This window comes from Fusarium venenatum (genome assembly GCF_020744135.1).
Source record: "Fusarium venenatum strain MPI-CAGE-CH-0201 chromosome Unknown EDB82scaffold_4, whole genome shotgun sequence".
Classification (NCBI taxonomy): domain Eukaryota; kingdom Fungi; phylum Ascomycota; class Sordariomycetes; order Hypocreales; family Nectriaceae; genus Fusarium; species Fusarium venenatum.
This window is the reverse complement of record NW_027072132.1, coordinates 562,247-585,324: the sequence shown is the minus strand read 5'-3', so window position 1 is coordinate 585,324 and position 23,078 is coordinate 562,247. Positions and strand designations below refer to the sequence as shown.

Here is a 23,078-nt window from a genome sequence, read left to right as displayed (position 1 = left end):
CGTTCTCCTAGCCCAAATTTAGAACAAGGCGGAACAAATCCCCTGGTTGTAACAAGCAGCTTTGTCACCCTTCTTTCGTGTGTATTTCACAGAATATCAATAATTTGACCAATCGATGTGTCCGCCCCTTTTCCGAGAAACTGCAGTCCATCAAGAACACAGAATAGCAGAGGTGGCGCAAAGTCATAAAGACCTTCGATGAGCTTCATCGCCAGTGGTATGCTTTCGCGGTTGCCATCCAGGCTTCTGAGATCGTAAAGGAGATCCGATGAGGGACCTATTGTTTCCGGGACCAGCAAAGAAAAATGTCGGATGGGTGAATAGAGAAGAGATATTAGTTGTTCATCCTTTCTCTGGCTCGAGAACCCTTGGACCTGGCAGAAACATGAGATATAGAGAACTTTAGTTGAATGTGCTAGAGCTATAACGTATGCAGCCGTGGTGGACACTACTTGGCCGTGTGTTGGATGAGTGAGGCCGTTGATCCATAGGGCCTGCGAATCAGCCGCTGTGATCCAGGTTTGGATTCTTAGTGCGGTTTCAGCGGGAACTTGCACATTGGGTATGTTTCTGTCTAAAGATATGTTCTTCTTGTAGCTTATGTATTTTTCGACCTGCCGGGACTCGACCTGAAGTTCTTCTGGGCCGACAGTTCTCGAAGGCGGCGTTATTGCTTTTGCAGTTGTTAGGAATTTCTTTTCGATAGTTTCAGGCATATGTACTGTCAAGTCCTTCTGAGAAAACATCCAATTCATTATTCGATTGACGCTCTTGAATGTCTGGCGCAGAATTTCGGTTAGCATAGTCGCTGTCAAGGTGATAGATATACTCATATGTCTGATGTCCCTATTCATGATTCTTCCTGAAGCTTGGTTGTTAACTACTTGCATTTGAAGGAACATGTATTCCATATATGAACCGAGAATATGCAACTTCGACTGCGTCTCTTCGTGCGACGCTCGAGATGCTTCATCTCTGATTTGGAATTCATGCGCTATGTAATCGTTTTGATGGTCAAAGCAAGATTGAATGCCGTCGGCGCTCATAGTTCGTGAAACCTGTGACATTATGTCCTGGATGTCCATCTGAGTTTGTAGCCTAGCCTCGCGTGAGATAGTTTTAACTATTCGTTTCATATTACCAACTCTGGTTTGAACTTCGTCGTTATAGAATGCTGGGGCTAGTGAGCTTTCGTTTTGAGCCATTTACTCTGAAACCAGGTCATACTGTAAGTAAAGAACTTAAAGTACTCGGTGGCAAAGTCGAGGCTATGAGGCCTGATTTCTTCCTTATTCTGAATGGTACATTGTTTGATGATGAATTGCATATCGGTTCCAATATCAACTAAAGCTTGGGAGAACCCTTCGGCAAGTTGATTATTACGTGCAAAGGCCTTGTTGGTGATGTTAGTCGAAGCCCATCGAGTATTCGGCTTTGCATACCTGAACAATGCAGCTGACTGCACCAGTAAGCAGACCTGTGTACATGTCGCCGTCTGGAATAACTGAAAATATTGCTTTATAAGCATCAAGCGTCTGGCAGAACTTGGATAGATTTTCCTTTGCCTTTCCAAATTTGGTTTCCTTCTTGTCCTCCCACTCCTTAACTACTGCCTGAGCAGTCGACCTTGCCGTAAAAATTGTTGGGAGATGGCGTGTTGTTAATGCGCTTCTTTTTGCTTCAGGGACGATTTTCTGGAATTCATCCAACGCCGCCTTGAGATCCTTTGTTTTATCCTGCAAGGTCTTTGTATCTTCAAATCTAGATAGGAAAAGAAAACGTATTAACTTCAGAGCAACGTTTCGAAAGTGGTGTGATTTATCCACAATCTAGAAAGTTCCAGGAGCAAACTATAGTAATTCAAGTGTCTCCGTCAGGGTCAATAGTCTGGTGAGCGATGGCTATGTCTGAGAATGTTACAAGGTGGCAGGTAAAAAATGGTTTTGTTTAAGGCCATAAGAATGGAATATCAGAGTCCTTTACGATATTAATCCACAATTGGGTGGCGTTAACTGGGAGTTAGACACTAATTGGGTCGAATGATACGTAACATTTTTGCGACCATTGGTGCCTTGCAAGGTCAGTGTGATATGCAGCACTATCACAATCACATCTGGTCTCTGTGTATCACGACTCCAATTCGCATTTCAAGCCCCCTATGCGGATGGCGTCATTATTATACAAATGCTGCAATTTTCGCTAATCTATTAATCTAGATTTGCGCAACCAAGAAGTGGCTTGAAGTCCTAGTCAACAAAAATGCAAACCCCGCTAAATGCCGTCGTACTCTTTACTGATACAACATGTTTGCCCCTCAATATTCCGTGTCACTTGAACAAAATGCATTGTCTCAGTAAAGACAGATATCAGACGAGCTACATGGATACCTGAGCGCCTGACTCTTGAATCAGGCTCTCCAAACCAAAACGTAATTTGCGAGTCTGTTTTTCGAACTTAAGGATTTACCTAGTGACTGTTTACTCGCCCATCCAGCGTCACTAGTGATCCTCGATCTTCAACATCGGCCTATGGCTTGGATATTGTGGCAGAACAATAAATGGAACTGCAGCAAATTACTGTTCTCATGATTAACAAAAATACATTCTCCGGTACGTATCACTTGTGCTGGATAGAGACAAACTGAAACAATTACTTCAAGATACAAGAAATCATTTCCTACAGGGTATGTCTCATTCAGAAATGTCTATACCATAATGTCATCCATTCTATCTGGTCCGGTCCACCGTAATAGAAAATTAACCGATCTTGTAATGGCCAGCTGTTAGCACCGTATTTAGCATACAAATGAGGATTCAAGTAAGCCGAGAGAAGTTTTATACCTGAGAACTTGCAAGCGATCCGAGATTCGACCTGCCAACTTGGTTTTAGAAGGACTATAAGTAGCAGTAAGTAAATAATCTTCTTTGAAGTTAATTGAAATCTTGTATGTTTGCTATTTTCTACGGTAGTGTAAGAAAAACTATGCGCTTAGCAGAAGTTACAATTGCGACTTTGAACTTTAAGCAATCCCTGCAGAACTTGATTTCGACATTGAATTTAGCTTCCGGTCGAAACTCCGGTGGGAGCCATAATAACCGTTCAGTGCCTTTGCATATCCAATGCAGGTCTTCAGATATCTCATACTTCGGTCGGACTGGGTGGATGGCGTGGTCGATGATTTCGTAGATACCCGAACTAGTCTCCAATCGCCAAACAGCTGATGTGTCTAGACCGAAAGTCGAAAATTCCTCCTCCGGGGCTGTTATTCTCATGCAAACCATTGTTTCCAAATTCCAGATGTTCAGTTTAGTCTCGGTCCTGATAAAGTCAAGCCCTGTGGTTGCAAGAAATTTGTCGTCAGAAGAAAATACAACGCAGTGATCCCAGAGGTTGCTGTTTCTATCATAATTGTAGATTGTCGACTTGCACCGCCATGTGCTGCTTTCATACAACATGATATACTTCCCATCGTATACTGCGAGATTTGCACTGTCGTGGGAGAAAGAAAGCGCAATATTTGGATCGTATGCTGTACCATCGTCCGCAGTTTCTTTGGCGTCTTCATCCTCTGAGTTGATCTTTAAATTTGCAACCGTGGAGCCGAATTGCTTGGCAGCCACGTCCCAGATACAGACAAATCTGTCTTGGAATGACACTGCAAGCCAACGTTTATCATACGAAATTGATATTTCCAAAATGACACCATGAGGACGTGAAACCGCGTCAATACACTCATATACAGACTCCTGGGACATATGTTTGATGTAGATTCTATGGTCATTATCTCTCAATAACAGCATTTGACTATCTGGTGAGAAGGTCGGAATGCAGTCACCTCTGAACGTAAAAATGGATTCGCCAGTACAAGATCTCCAGATAACCAGCCCATTTTCTGTTCTCGACCTCGTGGCAATCAATGAGCCATCGTTGGAGAATACTGACGGGCAATCGGATTCTTGGGACGAATGTTTCCAAAGAGATAGTAATGATAAATCCCAGAGTTTGATCGTTGAATCAGATGCTAGTGCCAAAATATCACTTGTTGGCGAGACTGAACAGTCTTGTGATTGTTCTTCGATTTGCCTCGTCCACTCTTGTGTTGAAGGATCAAAGAATTTGACCGTGGAGTCTCCAGTCACTCCAAGAAGTGTTCCCTGCTTGGAGAGTATGGCTGATCTCGCATACGAGGGATAAACGAATGTATCAGGCGCGGGATATTTGATTGTCTGCATACGCATTTTCGTGGCTGGGTTCAAGATCTCAATTTGATTGCCATCTATGAGAAAGAGCTCACCCGTCTGTGACGAGACAAGCTTCCCGTAATGGGAGTCTTGCAACTGAATTCGGTAGGGATCAGTCTGAGCCTTCAGATCCCATATTAGCAGGGAATAGCTAGTTCGGCATGACAGTATCTGGTCATCATGGGTTAAATCAATCGAAAGGATCTTAGGATTGTGATTGATGACTATTGTTCGTGTGCACACACCACTTAGTGTGTCGAACAACTTGATAATGCCATCGTACGACCCTGAAGCAAGGACGCCGCCTTTCCTGCCGTAGGCTAAAGCATCAACTGGGCTGTTATGGTCGGCAAGTGTACGTATTAAAGCACCATTTTTCGCATCCCAAATCTTGATTGTCTCATCCGAAGATCCTGAAGCTAATTGGTAGTCCTTTCTAGAGAAAGCTACTTTGAGGACACGATCATCATGTCCCTGGAGTGTATGTAAACACGTGCCAGTTAACACATCCCAGATCTTGACCTTGTTGTCGAAGGCACCTGAATCTAGTAAACACCCATCTTCAGAAAAATCAATGGACTGAACTAGTGCATTGTGACCCTCCATGGTCAGTATGCACAGGCTCCAGTCCTCGTCTACGCCTTGTTTCAAGCTAAACCAATCTGGCGCCTGTGGCTCATAGAGTTTTCTAGTTATACAGTTGATTGGGCTGAATCTCAACAAAGAATAGACCTGAAGAGGGCGTTGCTCAATCCAGACACTAATATAGCGAATATATCGTGATTGATCTTGCACAAGGCGTTTAAAGTTGGAAGAGTTGTCCTATTGATGATTAGCGACACTTAGTTTGATTGATATACGGCACATACATGCAGCATTTGTTCCAGTTTCAAGATCGAACTTATTCCAAGCCCGATAGAAGTTAAATGACTGAGCCCTTCCACCCAAAAAAGAAACATATTGCGTAGAAAATTGTCAACTTGACTCCCGTCCACCAGCTGTTTGTTCAATGTAGCAATTTCACACTCTGTCAAGTGATGAATCCAGTAAATACATTGGTATGAAAATGACCCAAGAGCTTTTTGTAACGGTAGTGGATGATTAGTTTCAAGTTGCAACATATCGCGGTGGAGTGATCGTGTCAAATTGCTGAGTGATTGTGAAAATAACATAGCATGCTGTTGTCGTGGACAAAATTCAAAACCACTTGCGTCATTGAGTAGGAAATCCTTCGCTGAATCATGTATGAAGTAAACGACTCGATGTTGGACTGTCAAGAACGATCCGCAAAGGGCAATGATATCCTCAAATTCATTGGCAGTGATATCGTCATCATCAACAAGGGAATAAAGCTCATCTATAGAAAGGGGTCTGAAGACACTCAAAGCAATGGAAATTAGTTGCGCATATAGCTCATCAAAGCCCAGATCTCCTTCCTCTTCAGATGAAGTCTGGAGCTGCTCCAACATTCTTCCGTATAGTGCATCAAGCCCGGCCGGAAATGTGTCTAGTCTCTTCATTGTCTGCCACGCGGGAATTTGTTTGAGCATTCGGCAGACGAGAGAAACCCAGAGGAAAGTACTATTCGCTTTCGAACGAAGGTGAAGTTCAACGGCTTCTTTCTTTTTCATGTCGTACCGTTTGATGGTAGAGAGTCTTTCCACTTGCTGCGTTATGTAGAAGCTGACTGCCGCAGAGACATTTGTCTCGTTGTCCTCCAAGCACAGCTCTAACAAAGCAGGACAAGTCGCAAGGACCTCTTTTATGACTGGCCATTTGCGGCTTGAGACAAGCCATTTGACTTGTAGCAATGATGAATGCTTGACGATAAATTCTAGAAGTTTGTCTCGGTCATCCCTGCATTCGTCGAGTCCATCAATAATCAAGTATGTCTTCTGATATTTGTTTGCGTTGAGAATACCAATCAAGGTTCTTTGCAATACAGGCCATGCAAGTCTTGGATCCGCGAGTGGCTTGCTAATTTCCTTGAAATGTTTTCGAACATAGGACAAGGCCATACTGTTTTGAAAGATGATGGAATAGACGATTCCACGCAAGACGGAAGTGGCGTTATTGAGGTTTGAATCGCTTGCGTCGCAGAAGAAGTATGAAAGATTAATGTTAGCATCTTTGCTTTCTCGAACTGACAAGAGACTGATGTAGTCGATGATGCCACAAACAGACATTGTCTTTCCTTTGCTCGGGTCGCCGTTTAACCAGAGCATCTAGTGGCCTTGCTCATACCATTTTGTGAATTGTTCGACTTGTAGAATCCAACTACATGAGCCTTCAATCAGCCCACCCTTACGTTCCTCGATATCTTCTTTGTGGGACTGGGGATCGGTCACCCAGAAAGCGTTTCGAATCTCGTCCTCGATGTCCTCCTTAGCTAGATACGTCAACGAGTTAGCAATAGAGTTAAAATAGCTAAGACAGAGAATTGAGTGTATCCGGCAGGCGTTGAGATAATAGAAATGATAGATTGATCTTTTCCTATCTATCATATTTTCCCTCATAACTCATTCATTGATATACTCAAGGCTTACCAATTGTTATATCCCCTCCTGCACTATATGCGTTGTTGGTACCGGAGCCATAGTTCTGCATTATATGGCCGGATCCAGAGTTTACATTGGTTGTAGATGTCTGAGTTGAACCACTGAAACTCCTCTGTTAGTATTGGAAAGCATAAGTTAGAAATCGAATACATACTTCAGCAGTAGAGAAAGTCGACTATTAAGTTGACCCGAAGACATCGAATGCATTGGCAGATCCTTCACAAACTCCACGCACTTCTCGTTCGGAATTCTTTGGTCAGATGCTGGCATTGAATAGGGCGTAGCTTTCACGAACGACTCCATGTCCGCATTCTGGTTCCCATCTAATTGGGCGACTTCCTGGACTGGACTGGGTATCTCTTCCGTTCTCTTCCCTTCAAGGCGGTCTTCCATACAAGACAGACATATCCCGTAACATAACGAAAGCCCATGTGTGACATCGATCATTTTTTGGTCTTTGACGGGCAATTGGCCCGAAGACTTCTTATAGAGTAGAGGGTGTGCTAGCCTGTTGTACAAGCTTCCAGCCAGACTCAAGATCTGTATCTCGAATAAGATATTACAAAACGGGCTCAGCGGATATTTGGCATCTGAGTGCAAAAACACATGGTGATTTTCGCTTTGGAAAGAGCCAAAAGTGGGTTTCCAAGAATCGTTGATCTCTCGATCTACTCTGAAGACATTTGTAGATTTCAGTTGAAAGTTTTGAGCGATGAAGGCCTTGACAATTTGAATACCCGAGGGGTAATCAACAACAATGCGAAAGCCAGCGAGATCATGAAGGTCATCAAAGATCTCGTCAACTTCCTTATACCGCTCTCCCCTGTGACTTTGCCGGCGTTCAATCGATTTTGTGATCGAACTCAAGGATTTCACGCGCGCAGAGATAGTGCAGCGCACGTTCAATGCCTCTTGCAAAGCGCTCTTCAACTGTTCCACCATGGTTCCATAATGAGGTTCTAGTCGAGGCCATAAGTTGAGAAACGCTTCGACTGGGGATCCTCCAGGTTCGACATCTCGGAATGCAAGGTACCTTTCCTCGATGAGTCGGCAGTGGGTAGTTTGCTGACCACCGCCTTCCGGCTGAGAGGAACCCATTGTACTTTTTTTGTGGCGGAGTGATACCAAAGATTAATAATCTGATATTGATGAAAAAGACTTTAATAAACATGAGAAACAAGATTCACAAAGGATATCCGTTACGAAGTGAAAGGATATACAATGCTGACACAAATGACCCCGCCTGGCATGAATCAGGCCACCAGTGATATGGAACACAATAATTGGTGGCCGCACGTAAGGTGACGTGTCGAACGGCTCAGTCTAAGCGAGGTCTTTTTTCAACTTCATGTCACCAATCAAAACCTAATACAGCACAAGAAGAGCTCAGCCTGCTTCAAGTACGCAACGGCCAGTCCCCCACTCTAGGCCCCTACCAAAGAGGTATTCTTTAACCATAATAAGCCTCTAAGACTAGCATCAGCTATATCCTCAAGTAGTGCCCCTGCGACTGCCGACCATAGAAATCATACTAGCAACGCATAAATGCCTTAAATAACAGCAAAAGCGGTACCTAGGAGATCTGCACCTAGATGTCAAATATTGATATACCCGACGCTATGTTCAACGTTACACCATCTAGTGTAGACTCTCCGGCCTTGAAGTCTTGGTGAACAATAGCTTTTGAGCTATCGTCATCTAACTCGAGTGACAGGCCTTACAAACAAGAAGGCCAGGCTTCACACATCCTTATATCTACAGCAAATATCCGATGTCGAGCTGCTATTATTACGCCTCATGCTCGATGAGGCGCATGACTTGCCAGAATATGATACTACTTACAATGACAATATTCACAACTGCGGTACACTGGTCGGCCACAATGTATTCATCGCAACATGTCCGCCTGGAATGAAAGGCAACATCAACGCGGACCTAGCGCGCGTGGACAAGTGAGGCAGGGTTTTGGTCAGTATGTACCATGCTTAATCAGGATGCTTGTGCGCTTGCCGCGGCCCCCACCACCAAGGGGGCCGTTTGTTCTAGTAGAACAAAGGACGGATTATTGACCAAGACGAGCGCTGGGTCAGTATAGAAGGTGCCAAATTTGGCGTTAACGTTTCTGGCCACGGTGTCTACATGATCTGACTACATATCGATCGTGCGGTTTCAGATCTGGACAGTTGTTCCGGCATGTTGTAACTGCTAGTCTAGATTTTCCTATAATCACCACCTTGAAATTATATGAGGCTGCTAGCGCCACGCTAAATTGAACGAAGCAACCCCAAGAAGACTTATTGGATCTGTTCTTACTTTCAGCTAGCCACGCAGGTGCGCCACTGTCGAGCGGCAGCGACTCTTCCAATCATAAGGCACCCCTCCACAACAAGATATGTAGGGAGTTTCTGGCTTGCCATCCCTGCATAACCCGGGCTCTACCCTTGCCTCCTTCAGGTAGCCACATTTCGACGGTTTTAGAGTGAAAATGCAATGTAGGTAACAGGACACCGGAGGAAATTCTTCGCTGATCCGGCCAGCTACCATCCATAATCCACCGCCCACAAGTAATAGCATTTAAGAGAACCACAACAGCTCTGAGTCTTTCTTCCCACTTTCCATCATCCACTTCCTGTCCAAACTCTCACACGCTTTCTCAACCTTACCAAGTCCAACTCCAGATACCATTCACAATGGGCATTGGCCAGATGACCATTCCCCTCTACCTCTCTGCTTTGCCAGAGGGGATGACTTTCACCGTCGATGAGATCAAACAGGACGTCCCTTCAGGATTCTGGGCTTATATTAGCTATCCGAATGGCATTACTTTTCCCCACACCTTCAACCTGTCTGACATCACCGAAGGTCAGCACAACAAGCTTCGCGGTGCGAAGATAGCGGAGCTTGCCCTTCGCACAGATGGATTTGGGTTGCATGGAGGACAAGGAGGATCATTCGTCGTCAAGTTCACCATCAGTGGACACCCAAAGGATCACGCCGATCTCCCTGACCAAAACATAACAGGATCCCTCTCTATCGGCACATCGGAGTGGGGTGTATTCTCTCGCCCGGACCAAACCAACTTCATGTGGCAGGTTGAAGGGCAGCAGCGCACCTTCACAGCAGGGACTCCGACACTTACCTACCTCGATGATTCATGCTTGGCGGTCGCTTACGTCCCCGAGGAACAAAAATACGTGTTTGGGGTGAGCAATGAACAAGACTTCATTGTCAAGCTGTTGCAAGGCGGTGTTGACGCCATCCTCACGGGGCACAAAGTGTTATACTCAACTGCTGCAGGGATGGTTGCTTCTTTCGGCGGTGCTGCTGTTGCGGTGGTGGCTTGGGGTGCTAGCAAGATTGACGGTATCTAGACGGATAGGAACCAAGGCGGAAAGAATCCATGCTGTGTTATTTGTCCTTCAGGCTTGAAATAATATATCCTGGTCGACAGCTTCAGCAACGTTAATCGTTGCGGGGTTGCATGTACATTCAGTCTCCTTACTAAGTCAATCTCTTCAAGAGTTTCTCACTATAGACATTACATGTAGTCAAGTAAGTTACATGCTACGTACATCGATAAACCGACGATACCGTCAGGTACTTCTCTACATTTTGTGAAACATCGAGCTCAATATAACCCTTGCATCAGCAGCCTCAACACATTCCTACAACAGCGACTAGTTCGTGCGAGCAGGATCGTCTCTATCAACTACCCCAATCGTGGCCCGTGCACATTCCGGGTCCGAGCCGTGGCGCTTCGTGAGGATGAATTGCTTCCATCCCTAGAAACCATTACTGCCACCAATATACCAATCATTTTGATCGAGGATATCAGCTCACAACTCATGAGTCTTGTAGGGAGAGCTCTCGACATCGATCACTATTCTTTGCCGACTGTGTCAATACGAGCTTTCAAGATTTCGAGGTTTCACCAGTACCACTCCCTATTGCAATCTTACCATCGTTATTGTCAGAAAGCGGCTATCTTCATCTTTACTTTCGGCAAATAGTTGACTTGGGTGAATCAGCATTATTCGGCAATACTGCCTAAGCTTCCAAGACTAATACAAATATCACTCGCAATATTCGGCGATTAAAACCTCTTTCAGGCGAGCAATTAGCTCTTGTTCGATCCGCTTACATACAGTGGGTTTAAGATTTTAAATAATACTTACCTAATGATACTACTTTCTTCCCAATTTCAACTAATTGTTGCAATACCTGAAAACTCTACTGTCTTTTCTAAATCCAGGCAGGCAAGTTAATTAAGCGTCGAAATCATTGCAAATACCAATTGATGACAATCGATTGATAGCGCCAATTGAATAACCTTTATATTTCTCAAACACACACTACCTTGAAGACAACCGCTTACACATGCGTCTAAGGCTATTAGGTCTCTTTTGAACAGCAGCTATCTCAGAGACCTCTCTTACCCCCTCGACTGTTTTGGCAGAGCATTCAACATATCTGAAGGCTCCTATATCTTTCGCCATGTCATTTCCCTATGGTAGAAGGTCATTCATGATTTTCGCGCTGTACCTGACAGGATGGATTACCTGATCCCAGCTTACTGGCTGCTGATTGTCCTTCTTGAGTTCCTCAATAGTCTTTGGGTCGTCGCGAAGGTCCTTCTTAAGACCGACAAGGATACAAGGCACATTAGGCATAAAATTTGAAACCTTTGAGATCCACTACCTGCTTGTGAGCGGCTTCCTGCAGATGTCAATTCAGGACAGCTTACTGTTTTTTTCACGTTCTCGAGTGAATCGGGCGAGTCAATTGCGAAGCAGATCAAGGCCACATCTATAGCCCGATACGAGAGTGGTCTAATGCGGTCGTAGTCTTCTGAAGCAACCCGGAGTGCGAAATAAATGCCGTCTATATGGGCAGCATATTCTTCGAAGACGGTGGGGACAATGACCTAAGGTCTTAGAGAGAGTTTCTTTCAGGGGGAGAACACAACTCACATCATAGAAAGCGCCTTTAAAGAAAGCGCCTTTACAGAGACGGCTCATGAAGTAATTAGGACTTAGTGTAATGTTCAAGAGAAAATAATATCGATCCAAGCTCCCGTAAGATACTTACTAACAAAGAGCCGTTTTCCCACACGCAGGGTCTCCAACGAGTACGATATTCTTCTTGGCCTTCCATAAAAGAACTTTAGAACTCTTTGCGTAAAAACGATAGTTGTGGCAATTGATTCTCACCTGATACGTATTCTGGGATGTGTCGCCGGTACTAACACTCCTAGTGGGCTGTAAACATGTATTCTCATCCTCGTCGTAGACCCGAGTAGTTGTCAGAGAGGCAACCTGGGAGCTGGCATCGGCACTTGGCTCGAGCTGAATGACTGGTGGCGAGGATTCATCCCGCGGGCCTGATCGACTCGAGGAACGAGAAAGTGCATGGACACTGCTGTTCGTCTCCCACTCAACATCGTTACAGACTGTCTCGGCATATGAAGTAAGATCGTCAAGATATTGCTGGAGAACATAGTTTTGCCCGATGGTCGCCGCCGGAAAGTCACCGCCAGCAACGATAGCCCGTAGTCTAGTCAGCTCGTCCATTATTTGGGGAATCTGACTTGTATCTTGTTTTATGTCGTGGACGTCGGTTCTGATGGCTGTGGTATCGCTTTTAATTGCCTTGGACAAAGAAACAGAGACCAGCTCCAAGGCCAGATTCAAGGACCCGCGATGTGCTTCAAGCGACATGCGGAGCCCGACAACTTCATTCTTGCCAAATGCAGCCCACTTTAGGACTCCAACCTTGCCAGAGTGTTTATCAAGAACAAGGTTAATCTTGGAGACAACAGCGGAGCAATTATCGATGATGGACAGAATCTGCTCCTGCAGAGACTCTGATAAGATCTGGTCATCGCTGACAGCTGTATCATCTCTAAGTAACTCAAGAACGAGTTGCAGCTGGGACAATTCGCCGTTTATAGATGTGAGGTCAGATCGGGCCTCGCGACACTCGCGCGTAAAAATGGTAACGGCCAGCGTCGTCTTTGCAACAGTACCTATGAGCCCTACACAGGCCGTGGTAATCGAAAGTGGATCCATTCGTTCTGTACAAACTGACTATACACAAGAGGTTACAGTCAGTGCTGGAAGGATGCGACGTGCTGATTCATGTGAGGAGATAGACATCAGCGCTAAGCGCATTTAGTCAATCTAATAGCTGAGCCGATGATGGACCAGGTGGGTACATCGCTAATCCAAAAGAGGACGTCGGACAATTACGCCGGTTTAGTCGGGTATGGGGACTGATCCAGGCGGCTAGTGTGACGGTTGTGATTCCCAAGGGATAAACTAGTCCGTACTAGGTTTATGTTGGCAGATGCGTAGGGCGTTGTAATACTGAGCGTAGCGAAGTGTCACGTTTCTTAATAGTGAATAGAGCGGGTGAGGCGTATTCAGGTAAAGATATTCTATTGATAGCTGATGAGCTAAGTTCTATCTAGTGCTAAAAGAATGTATATATACTTGATGATATGCAGATCGAACGGAGTCGGTTCGTCTTTGTTCGTCATATAAGTCGAATAGCGTGCGTTCGACTCTTACAGGATAGGTGACTACTTATTGGTGCGAAAAGTGGGAGTTTTCACCTCACGTGCGTGACGACTTGTTAGGTCGTAACATTTATCTACTGCTGGATGAAGCATTGAAGCTGTAAATGTTCGACCACTGACATATCTCGCCCTCATTCTTGCGCCACTTTCATGGGTGACGACTCTTTTCAGTATCTTTGAAAGTTACTTGTCTGGGTATGATGGATTTTGGATATAGTTTGCAACTGCATTTCCTCAACTATTTGTCGTGCTCTTGCTGTTAGAATGGCAAATTGCTGGCAAGCGATTCTTGATCGCCATGTCGCTAAGCATAATCGGTTAAAGGTAAATGATTTGGAACTCTCAACATTGATCTACAAATCAATTGCACTAAAGTATTCTCTTTTCTTTTATCTCGGTATTCAATAATATTTTGCGTCAAAATACATGCAGTCCGCGAAACGTCATGTCCTTCTTCTTTAGTAGAAATCAGTTTCTCAGCACCACTGCTTCTTTAATATACAATCCTTCAACTGCAAGCTTGACAAGAAACTTTGCCGCACTAGCAGGAGTAATACTGTCCTTCATCGTCATCCCCACACCTGAACTTCCCAGCGTCTCAATCTCCAGCGTGCTATTATTGTCGTGATCTAGTCTCACAGGTCTGACCAGAGTCCACTCCATATTTGTAGTTCGGATTTCTTGGTCCAACAAATTGTGATCCTCCAAGGCGTATTTAATATTCGTCCACCCCATAAAAGCACGACTTATCAATGGCAGGTTTTTCCATGTATCACCAACGCCAGCCGTCGACATGACAATAATTCGATGAACGCCAGCTTCTTCCAAGACTTCACACGCATTAGCGCACGAATCTGCTAAGAAGCGAGGAGGACCGACTTGGGCTGCGAAGGGGCTATCTGATTTGCGGACTGTGTTGAGAGTGAAAATTGCTGCTGAGGGGAGGACACCAGGTGTAGCATGAATGGCCTTGCGTATGTCGTCTTTGGATAGTGGAGAGCCAGTGACCATTGTGATGCCAGGTTGGGGAGCAAGGCTAGTTGAGTTTCGGACTAGCGCTGTTGCAGTGTGCTTTTGAGCAAGGAGTTCTGAGACAACAAGCTTGCCAGTGCGGCCTGTTGCACCTAGGAGGAGGAAGTGCATGATTGCGGGATGGAAATAGTGTCAATAGAGAAAAGTAACGTTATATAAGTTCTAGTAACTCAAATAGAAGTTGGATGTATTGTTGGGATAAAAAGTCAACAGAAGAAGGACTCCTTTATACATTTGTTCCTCGACAGAGTGACCTAAGTTCAGAGACAACGCTAATATCTGATTGGCCCGTTCGGTCAACTTACCATTCTTAAGAAGAGCCACAATTTTTGTGTGTGGATCGCGGCATTACTGAATGCTTGTCGCTAGTTAGAAGCTAACCCAACCACTGATTGGTGTGTTCGGTCAATTTACCGTTGCTGAAAGCTGCGAGCAGCGCAACTTGAGACACGAAACGCGACGCTGACAAGAGTCTGGTTATAAATTCTTCATTATTTATGGGATCTGGTCGGAATATGACTCATTGGAGCTATTATTAATTCATAGCTTGCGTTGTCCAGCTCAAATGATGCCCAGGATGTAGATGCCGACAATTCGTAAGCTACCTTCAGACTTCAGACTGTTGCCTGAGTCCACTTTCAATTCCTTGACGCATATCATAATCCTTCAGTCTTTCATTGATCTCATCAGTCAAAGTCTGGATCCTTTCATTCTCCGCCTTGAGTCTTCCATCAGTGTCCGACACATAATCCAGAGTTCCTAAAAGCACAACTCTGATAACCATGAATAGTAATCTTAAGAAACAGTCATGGACAGTCGCAGGTTCTCCAGGTGTCTGAGCCGCTTTGAAGTCTCGGTACCATGCATCCAATAAGTCGAGAAGCCTTCCCTTTTCCTCAAGCAATTCAGCAGCTCTTTGCTCTGATTCAATGAGAGAAACCTGGTTCAGAAACTCAATAACCAAGTCGGCGATTTCTCTTATCTCAGGTCTCATATTCGGAGCAATTTTGCGATCAGCGTAAACTTCAGCAGGTGGCGTCAACATATTGGTGATGTCCTTTGTCGGCTGTTCTGTAAACTTGCAGGGCGCAGCAAAGAATTTAATGATGAAGACGTCTATGGATGGCAAATCTTTGTGGTTCGCTAGCATCAAGATATTTGTACTTGGTAGATATGGTCTTGCTCGGTATTCTCGCATAATGTTCAATCCTCGGATGATGTGAACACCCATAGCAGAGAAATTACCTCTGACTTGTTCAACGCTGATCAAGACTTGGCAGCAAAGTAGGGCAGACTTCAGCGTCTCTGGGCTTGGTGTTGACAAGTTTAGAGCCAGACCTGTCAAAGCCTTGCTATACTGCTGAAGACCATAGTTGTAGCTTAGCTTTTGCTGCTCTGGTGAAGCAAGGCCAACTGTCATCATTGAGTCAAGGTCGTTACGAAGAGCTTGAAGAGACAGAAGAGCATGTCGGATAGACGCGTCATTCAAACTTTGTTGAAGTACCTGTTCAGCTTCTTGGTTGCAATTGATGTCCACGCCAAAGATGGTCTTGGTTGAGAGATAGCGGTTGAGGGTTATGGGGTCTAGTGGAATGCTATCGCCTGCAGATTCCGGCGATGTTTTTCTCACGTCTATCCTGTTGCTGCTACTGGCGGGTGGACTTGAAAAGGGTCTAAAGACAGACTCGTAGCCGTCACAAGTACGACCAGTCTTGACGCATTTTTGACAGAATGGCTTAGCTTCGTCGCATTTGATCTTTCGGATCCTAATCAAGTTAGCACAAATAACCCCTTGACTAGTTGACTCGCTAAGCCTCAACTGACCTGCACGTCGCGCATCCCGTCTTGACCTTCCTTCCACCAACACTGTTTCTCTTATTGTTTGGCTTCATGACTGAAAAGATGTAAGGAGAAAGATGAGCGAACAGACGAATGAGAAGCCAGACTTGAGTCATCCACAAAAGGATTCTCAGCGCTAAGTTAGCGTTGACTCCTGAATCCTGGATCCGAAGAGACACTAACTCGATGCGGTTGAAAGAGCGAACAGGCCAATTGTCACTTGTGGTCCGTGAGTTACCCTTGAGTCGGATTCACGATGATGGGGATTATTTTGTGTTGGATTTTAAATGAATCATTGGAAATCATGAATAGCTCGGACTTAGTAAATATGTAAGCGACAAACCTGGTAGATCCCTTGTTGATTTTGACTATGACATTTGTCTATAAATCATTGCCAATCGCCCTGTTTCAGTGTTGATCATAATTCTCGACTCCCATGTATTATCTCAGATCATTCACAAGATTATTCACCTCCTCCAAAATGACTGCCTTTACACTCTACGGCGCTTGTGGTTCGACCAATACCGATAGAGTCCGTCTGACACTTGCCGAAGGTGGTTTTACAGACTATGAATTTGATCTTCTTGACCTTGCCAAGGGACAACAGAAGGTAAGTGGTTGGTTTATGACTCCGCACAGTTTCGTACATTCCTCATTATTTTCATGACTAACATGACTTTGTCTAGTCGACTGACCATTTCAACCGTCACCCATGGGGCAAAGTTCCAGCAATTGAATTCTCTAATGGCTTCACCCTTTACGAAAGCCGCGCCATTTGCAAATACCTGTCCAAGAAATACAATTTCCCTCTCCTCCCTTCAGAGTCCGATATTGAAGCCACAGCACTCTTTGAACAAGCACAATCAGTAGAGATGCAGTACTTTGCAGAACCTGCTGGACGCATTGCTTTCGAAAAGTTTGCCAAAAAGTTCATTGGTTTACCTCCCAACGAACAAGTCATTACGGATGCTCTCAAGGCTGTTGAAGCATATTTCGATGTGGCCGAGAGGCTTTTATCAGACAAAGACTACATGGCTGGAGATGTATTCACGCTTGTGGATATTTACTACGTGCCTTTGGTTCAAAGATTGTTTGTCTGTGGGTTTGGTAATGTCATTACAGAGAGACCAGCTGTGAGAGCTTGGTGGGAGCGGATTAGTACAAGACCAGCTGTGCAGAAAGTTATGTTTGCTTGATGAGAAGGCCTGGACTGCTTAGGAATGAGAAGGGAATTGATAATATGAAGGCACCTTCTATGTAGATAAGAACTAGTCAATAAATGCAATTCGTCTCATACAAGTATTTATTGCTCCTCTTGTTATATGGAGAGATATCTACACCGCTTGATAATTTTTGATTGGTAATTAATGATATGCGATCGAATCAATGATATCTTTCAGACTGTCGCCAAGTCTGCCAAGGCCTCTTCCGAAAGTTGATTCATGCGACATCACGAGATGTCTTTTCACAACAACGGCAAAGCATCAGGAAGGACGGTGCTTATCCGACGTTGTAACGGCATGTCTTTCAGTATGACCGGAAAAGTATCTGATAGGTTTCATACTCAAAAGAACTTACCAGACATTCAACTAATCTCAAGTTGAGGAACACTATTGTCAGCTAAAAATGAGTCCGAGTTCCGACATGATGGTAAAGTGATTGCATGATCAAAGCCATATGGGACCCTGCAAGCTACCCCAGGATTGAGTCGGCAGTCAAGCGCACCTATCTGCATCAATTGATATTCCCAATCACAAATCACCTGCCCGATCCAGAGGTCGGAGCATCGGAGTGAATTCAAGCATAAAGACAAGCTTCGACCGTCAATCCACATTTGTTTCCACCAATTGTTGATTCTAACTGACACACTCAGTAGAGAATGTTACATACAATCGACATATTACTGGAGGAATTTCCTGGACGGTACCATCATGACAGCAACCCCAGATATGCACCTCTCGTTCAGTGTCAATTGGATAGAACAGCCTTGGCGTAACAGGGATATAATCCAGAGTCTATGCCAAGACCCGTAGAGGCTAGCAAAGGTTGGTTGTAGAAGATCATAAAAGGCCGTATTATTTCCTGTCAAAATCCACTTTGAAGTTTCAGACTCACTTCAGATCTTGAATTGTCCATCGCAATACTATTCATCATGCATTTCTACACCCTTGCTGCTGTTCTCGCTGCCGTGCCCTCGACACTTGCGTGTCTCGGCTACAGCGGTGGCCTTCCTAAGCACACTGGTACCAAGACCCTTGGCGCTCCTCAGTACATCGGCAAAGGTCAGACCTTTGATGCTGGTTGGGTCAAGTATGACCGTGGCGTCAAATGTACCGGCCAGTCTGAAGGCGGTAGGTATCTTCCTCGGAGATGTGTCTCTTATAATACAAACTGACGATATGTCTAGGTGAGAAGGACACTGTTTTTGTCCTTGAAGACGGTGCCAAGCTGCGCAACGTCATCATCGGTGCGAACCAGAAAGAAGGCGTGTACTGCAAGGGTTCATGCACTCTTGAATTTGTCTGGTTCGAGGACGTCTGCGAGGATGCCATCTCCATCAAGGGTAGTGGCACCGCCAACATCATCGGCGGTGGTGCATACAAGGCCGCAGACAAGATTATTCAGCACAACGGTTGTGGTCATGTCAACATCATTAACTTCTATGCCAATGACTACGGCAAGGTCTACCGATCTTGTGGTAACTGCAGTGGAAACTGCCGTCGCTCCGTGCATATGGAGGGAACTACTGCTGTCAACGGTGGTGAGCTCATGGGTATCAACCTCAACTACGGTGACAAGGTATGTGCATCTGTCATGGTGTGGGATGAGTATGGCTAACGGATTTAGGCTACTTACTCCAACAACTGCTTCCCCAAGGTTCAATGCCAGGGCTACAATGGCTGTGACAAGAAGAATGGTGCTTGCGAGCCCTCAAAGGCTGGAACTTGCTAGGCAATCATAACCTTATAATAGCTAAGTTTAGTTGAGTTGGGTCTCATAGCTTGGCTAAATTCCATGGGACCCGACAGCGTGGAGGTATCTCCCGTGTACATATGTTTATCACGATGGTATATAGTAGCGACCAGCGGTTCATTTACCCAGAGTAAATAAGAAACCTGTTTGTCGGATGATAAGCTTCACTTATATGAGCAGACTGGTGGTGAGAACAATTTGTGTCACTGTTTCCATATTAGTCTACAATCATTGATTGCAACTCCATGCTAGGCGATACTCGGCGCTCTACAAGACCCTTGTCGATAACTGCTATCCACGTGAATCTGACTCTCCACCATGATATGCTTTGCACTTGAGTCATCATCATGGAGCCTGTCCCAATTTCCTCTTACAGACACTGTAGTCCGTGCATGGCCGCTTGGGCCAAGTGAGTTCATCGGAGTCGGGTCATTGTATCCCAACTTCTGTTAAAACTCAGCATCATTCTTTTGAAGTTATTGATCGAAGTACTTACTGGTCTAGGTGTTCCTTTGGAGCGATTCATCGACTTGACTAGACAGCCGCCAAAGACTTTGAGCGCGGGTAATGAGCAAGCAATAATGGCGAGACTGGATTCTAGGATCGACCATAAAAGAAGTCGACTCTGGGAAACTGGACACACTACTTAGTACCTGGTCTTCAAAGAGCCTCGGGCAAACTTACCCATGTGGTCCTTAGGGTACTTCCGTATATCGATGTACTGGTACGAAATAATGCGCATAAGAGCAGCAATACTAGCCAATACACCAAGCCCCAGGATGCCGACGACTGCGATCTTACTCCGTCTCGTCATCTGTAACGAATAGACGATAAAGAAAGGCGTCAGTGCACAAGCCCAGTCACTGGCCACTTGCGCAGATGTGCCAACGTAGCTCAGGTTTAAAAACCCATCCGCAGACTTGCATTCGCCTGCGCCAGGATTCCAGTACCCCTGGAAAGGAATGCAGTTGACGAAGAACCATACCACGCATATAGCAGCAGTGACAGTCATGATACACATGATCCCATACATAATGTATTTATATCGTCTCTCGACACATATGTATAAGATCGTGACTGCGATGGCGAATTTCGTTATCGTCGAGGACGCGTAGTATATGAGTTCGTACAAAATCAGGTATTCCATACCACGGACAGTGATGAAGTTTCGCATTTCGAATTTGTCGAGGTACGCGTCTGTTGCGCCGACGCCATAGTGGACTGATAATGCTCCGAGGACTGCTGCTGGAATGTATGGAAGCTATGAATCATCGACATTAGCTTTGTTTGGTTTTGGCTGGAGGATGAGGGGAAACTACTTACAAACCCAACCACAGCCAAGTAGTCATTTAGTCGCCATTTGACATCGTTCTGGATCTTGAACATCCGAACGTAGACTCTGAGTAATACCACGATAGTGCAAATGACACCAAAAACGTAAATTAGAACCTCGCATATTGCGCCTAGGCCTGAAGGTGGGATAGAATTTTGGGCGTAAGCGATGTCGGCGATTTCCTCGCCCGTTAGGCCTTCCAAAGACTTCACCATTTCTAGAAATAAAAATTTTCCCGCATATTATCCTCTGGCTTACAGGAGTGTGTTGACTATACATATGGTTTAACTTTGTCGAAAGGGGTAGATCGGCAAGACATCTGGGACAATGGAAGGATTCATGATGTCTAGAGTAACATTCGGACTGGAGAGATGAACGAATATTCGTATGTTGACAGGGGATAGCCAGAAGTGGGCCTGGAAGCGAGTCGATATTCTCGCATCACAAAACATTAATTACAAGACACAGGACCAACATACCGGATTCACCAGCGGCAAAGGTGCAAGGGAAATGTCGAGTAACTGATTCGGCCATGAAACGGCGTGAAATGTTAGCCCCTGACTCGTGTTGGTTCAATGTCGGCAGTGTGGGGGTATTATACCCTGTTCCCCGGAAGCAAACAACCAACAGTTAACAGGGCCAACCAACTGACAACTACCGTGTTTTTCTGCAATCGCTTAGGATATACACTGCAAAGTTCAGGTCGCTGCAACCTTGGCAGGGGTACAACACGGAAGTTCGGGACCGTTAGAATCATATCAGTTAGAGTTACAACGCCCCGTCCGAGCGGGTCATTTGCGAGAGGACCCTTTCAATTCTATATACCTCAGCCTCCACCTTTCATTCGAAAACCATTTTCACAGTCTCAAGCGCGGATAATGTCGTTCTTTAGTAGCCCTGTCGCACCTGCTCGCATAGCGTCTGATCAGGTCATCCCCTTACACGTCTGGGATGAGAGTCCTTTGTACCGAAGGATTGCATTGTACAATCTTAAAGTATTCGACGATGTCCTTGATCCGGAAAAGTTGCGTGGTAGCCTTGAGACGTTAGTTTCGCAAAGGACTTGGCGGAAATTGGGAGGGCGATTGAGGAAAAAGGTAACAACTGAGTTATGACAACGCTACGTCCTATCTAATGATTGACATATCAGGACGATGGTTATCTCGAATACCATATCCCAGCACAATTCACCAAACAACGACCAGCTATCGGGTTCACTTCCGTTAACCTCACCGACATCACGAAAGACGACCATCCCATCGCTTCGAGACTACCCAAACCATCAACTCGCCCAGCAATCGTCGGCGATCCCGAAGAAACAGTAGACCTCGCCTGCGGCCCAGGATGCCCCACCTCCATCGACGATTATCTCTACACAGACCAGCCAATTCTCGGTCTTCACATTGTCTCGTTCAAAGATGCAACACTTGTTACACTGCACTGGCTACATATCGCATGCGATGCTCTCGGAATGAAGGGTTTGATCGAGGGATGGGTTAGCGCGATGAACGGATTAGAAATTCCCGAACAACAAGGTTTCGACTACGATCCTTTGGCAGAATTCGGCAAACATCCCAAAGAAGCTCATAAACTTGTGGATCAACGTATGACAGTAGCCTCGATGCTTACATATGTGGCCTGGAACGGATATAGCCTCGCGTTTGCAAAGAAAGAGACACGCATGGTCTGTATACCAGGCTGGTTCCTCAAAAAGCTTCGTACTACCGCAATGAAAGAACTCACCGCTGCTGGTGTCAAGGACCCTTTCGTTACAGAGAACGATGTACTCGTTGCTTGGTGGTCACGGATCGCTATCTCCCACCTTCCTTCTGATTCCGACAGACCTGTGACGATTCAAGTTGGCATGTCTCTCCGAAAATCACTCGAAAAGGATCTTCTCGTGCCAGATAAACCATTTGTCTCGAACTGTTTCGGTTTTGCAAACTTGTTACTTTCGGCGAAAGAGCTTAAGCAACAGCCAGTGGGAGAAACAGCGCTTCAAATGCGCAAGGCAGTAAACGAACAAAGAACACGAGAGCAAGTGGAAGCCTATCAGGCTATGGTTCTGGACTCTGTGGCACCGTTGCCTGTATTCTTTGGAGATGGAAACACGTATCAGATTTCCTACTCGAATTGGACCAAGGCTGGTTTGTTTTCAGCTGACTTCTCAGCGGCGTGTGCAAAGCCTCGAGATACGCCGTTGTATCCTTCATACATCGGGCATTGTCAAGTACCGTTCAAGTTCCCTGAAGGGTTCATCATTGTCGGTAAGGACATAAACGAGAATACCTGGTTCTGCGCGTATCGGGTCGCTGGTTTATGGGAGAAAGTTGAAAAGGAGTTGGAGGGCTTGAAGGATATGGATGAGGTTATATGAACAAGAGTATCGAATAATATGTTTTAGCTAAATGTAGAATTGCTGGAATGAAGAGTACGTATATCGCAAATACAAAAGCTTTTACAAAATAAACTTGAAACACTAGGAACAGCTGGGACTGTAAAAGAACTTAACTATGAGTGACTTG

The 23,078-nt window shown here is 45.2% G+C and overlaps 11 protein-coding genes across 11 annotated transcripts; 4 read left to right on the top strand and 7 right to left on the bottom strand.

Annotated features, from left to right (window-relative positions):
• Window positions 1-86: 86 nt before the first annotated feature.
• EDB82DRAFT_479340 (uncharacterized protein) lies at window positions 87-1,487 on the bottom strand (the record flags this gene model as incomplete). The annotated part of the gene is made up of 3 exons (XM_025736892.2): window positions 87-1,180; window positions 1,228-1,393; window positions 1,443-1,487. The coding sequence occupies 3 exons, from the start codon at window positions 1,485-1,487 to the stop codon at window positions 87-89; spliced, it is 1,305 nt and encodes a 434-aa protein (XP_025591807.2).
• Window positions 1,488-2,894: 1,407 nt separating this feature from the next.
• EDB82DRAFT_451054 (WD40-repeat-containing domain protein) lies at window positions 2,895-8,091 on the bottom strand. Its single transcript, XM_065607820.1, has 5 exons — window positions 6,954-8,091; window positions 6,788-6,900; window positions 6,486-6,630; window positions 5,111-6,329; window positions 2,895-5,063 (listed from the first exon to the last, which is right to left on the bottom strand). Exons 1-5 carry the CDS (start codon window positions 7,895-7,897, stop codon window positions 2,961-2,963), a joined length of 4,524 nt encoding a protein of 1,507 aa, XP_065463135.1. The 5' UTR covers window positions 7,898-8,091; the 3' UTR covers window positions 2,895-2,960.
• A 967-nt stretch (window positions 8,092-9,058) lies between these two features.
• Window positions 9,059-10,380, top strand: EDB82DRAFT_511296 (uncharacterized protein). Its single transcript, XM_065608889.1, has one exon. The coding sequence runs from the start codon at window positions 9,490-9,492 to the stop codon at window positions 10,168-10,170; it is 681 nt and encodes a 226-aa protein (XP_065463133.1). The 5' UTR covers window positions 9,059-9,489; the 3' UTR covers window positions 10,171-10,380.
• EDB82DRAFT_287461 (uncharacterized protein) lies at window positions 9,079-9,515 on the bottom strand. The gene has a single exon (XM_065607403.1). The coding sequence runs from the start codon at window positions 9,371-9,373 to the stop codon at window positions 9,119-9,121; it is 255 nt and encodes an 84-aa protein (XP_065463134.1). The 5' UTR covers window positions 9,374-9,515; the 3' UTR covers window positions 9,079-9,118.
• Window positions 10,381-11,102: 722 nt separating the features above from the next.
• EDB82DRAFT_511292 (P-loop containing nucleoside triphosphate hydrolase protein) lies at window positions 11,103-12,909 on the bottom strand. Its single transcript, XM_065608888.1, has 6 exons — window positions 12,010-12,909; window positions 11,888-11,946; window positions 11,770-11,812; window positions 11,544-11,723; window positions 11,359-11,493; window positions 11,103-11,304 (listed from the first exon to the last, which is right to left on the bottom strand). The coding sequence occupies exons 1-6, from the start codon at window positions 12,865-12,867 to the stop codon at window positions 11,152-11,154; spliced, it is 1,428 nt and encodes a 475-aa protein (XP_065463132.1). The 5' UTR covers window positions 12,868-12,909; the 3' UTR covers window positions 11,103-11,151.
• Window positions 12,910-13,742: 833 nt separating this feature from the next.
• Window positions 13,743-14,519, bottom strand: EDB82DRAFT_451049 (uncharacterized protein; the record flags this gene model as incomplete). Its single annotated transcript, XM_025736888.2, has 1 exon — window positions 13,743-14,519. The coding sequence occupies one exon, from the start codon at window positions 14,517-14,519 to the stop codon at window positions 13,845-13,847; it is 675 nt and encodes a 224-aa protein (XP_025591803.1). The 3' UTR covers window positions 13,743-13,844.
• Window positions 14,520-14,894: 375 nt separating this feature from the next.
• EDB82DRAFT_540205 (uncharacterized protein) lies at window positions 14,895-16,310 on the bottom strand. Its single transcript, XM_025736886.2, has 2 exons — window positions 16,233-16,310; window positions 14,895-16,174 (listed from the first exon to the last, which is right to left on the bottom strand). Exons 1-2 carry the CDS (start codon window positions 16,298-16,300, stop codon window positions 15,016-15,018), a joined length of 1,227 nt encoding a protein of 408 aa, XP_025591802.1. The 5' UTR covers window positions 16,301-16,310; the 3' UTR covers window positions 14,895-15,015.
• A 418-nt stretch (window positions 16,311-16,728) lies between these two features.
• On the top strand, window positions 16,729-17,443 carry EDB82DRAFT_547853 (glutathione S-transferase; the record flags this gene model as incomplete). The annotated part of the gene is made up of 2 exons (XM_025736885.2): window positions 16,729-16,857; window positions 16,934-17,443. The coding sequence occupies 2 exons, from the start codon at window positions 16,729-16,731 to the stop codon at window positions 17,441-17,443; spliced, it is 639 nt and encodes a 212-aa protein (XP_025591801.1).
• A 917-nt stretch (window positions 17,444-18,360) lies between these two features.
• On the top strand, window positions 18,361-19,346 carry EDB82DRAFT_568917 (pectate lyase). The gene is made up of 3 exons (XM_025736884.2): window positions 18,361-18,598; window positions 18,655-19,046; window positions 19,095-19,346. The coding sequence occupies exons 1-3, from the start codon at window positions 18,400-18,402 to the stop codon at window positions 19,197-19,199; spliced, it is 696 nt and encodes a 231-aa protein (XP_025591800.1). The 5' UTR covers window positions 18,361-18,399; the 3' UTR covers window positions 19,200-19,346.
• A 122-nt stretch (window positions 19,347-19,468) lies between these two features.
• On the bottom strand, window positions 19,469-20,912 carry EDB82DRAFT_568916 (uncharacterized protein; the record flags this gene model as incomplete). Its single annotated transcript, XM_025736883.2, has 4 exons — window positions 20,544-20,912; window positions 19,905-20,481; window positions 19,717-19,853; window positions 19,469-19,666 (listed from the first exon to the last, which is right to left on the bottom strand). The coding sequence occupies exons 1-4, from the start codon at window positions 20,766-20,768 to the stop codon at window positions 19,469-19,471; spliced, it is 1,137 nt and encodes a 378-aa protein (XP_025591799.1). The 5' UTR covers window positions 20,769-20,912.
• Window positions 20,913-21,234: 322 nt separating this feature from the next.
• Window positions 21,235-23,001, top strand: EDB82DRAFT_578715 (uncharacterized protein). Its single transcript, XM_025736882.2, has 2 exons — window positions 21,235-21,650; window positions 21,704-23,001. The coding sequence occupies exons 1-2, from the start codon at window positions 21,432-21,434 to the stop codon at window positions 22,928-22,930; spliced, it is 1,446 nt and encodes a 481-aa protein (XP_025591798.1). The 5' UTR covers window positions 21,235-21,431; the 3' UTR covers window positions 22,931-23,001.
• Window positions 23,002-23,078: the final 77 nt, after the last annotated feature.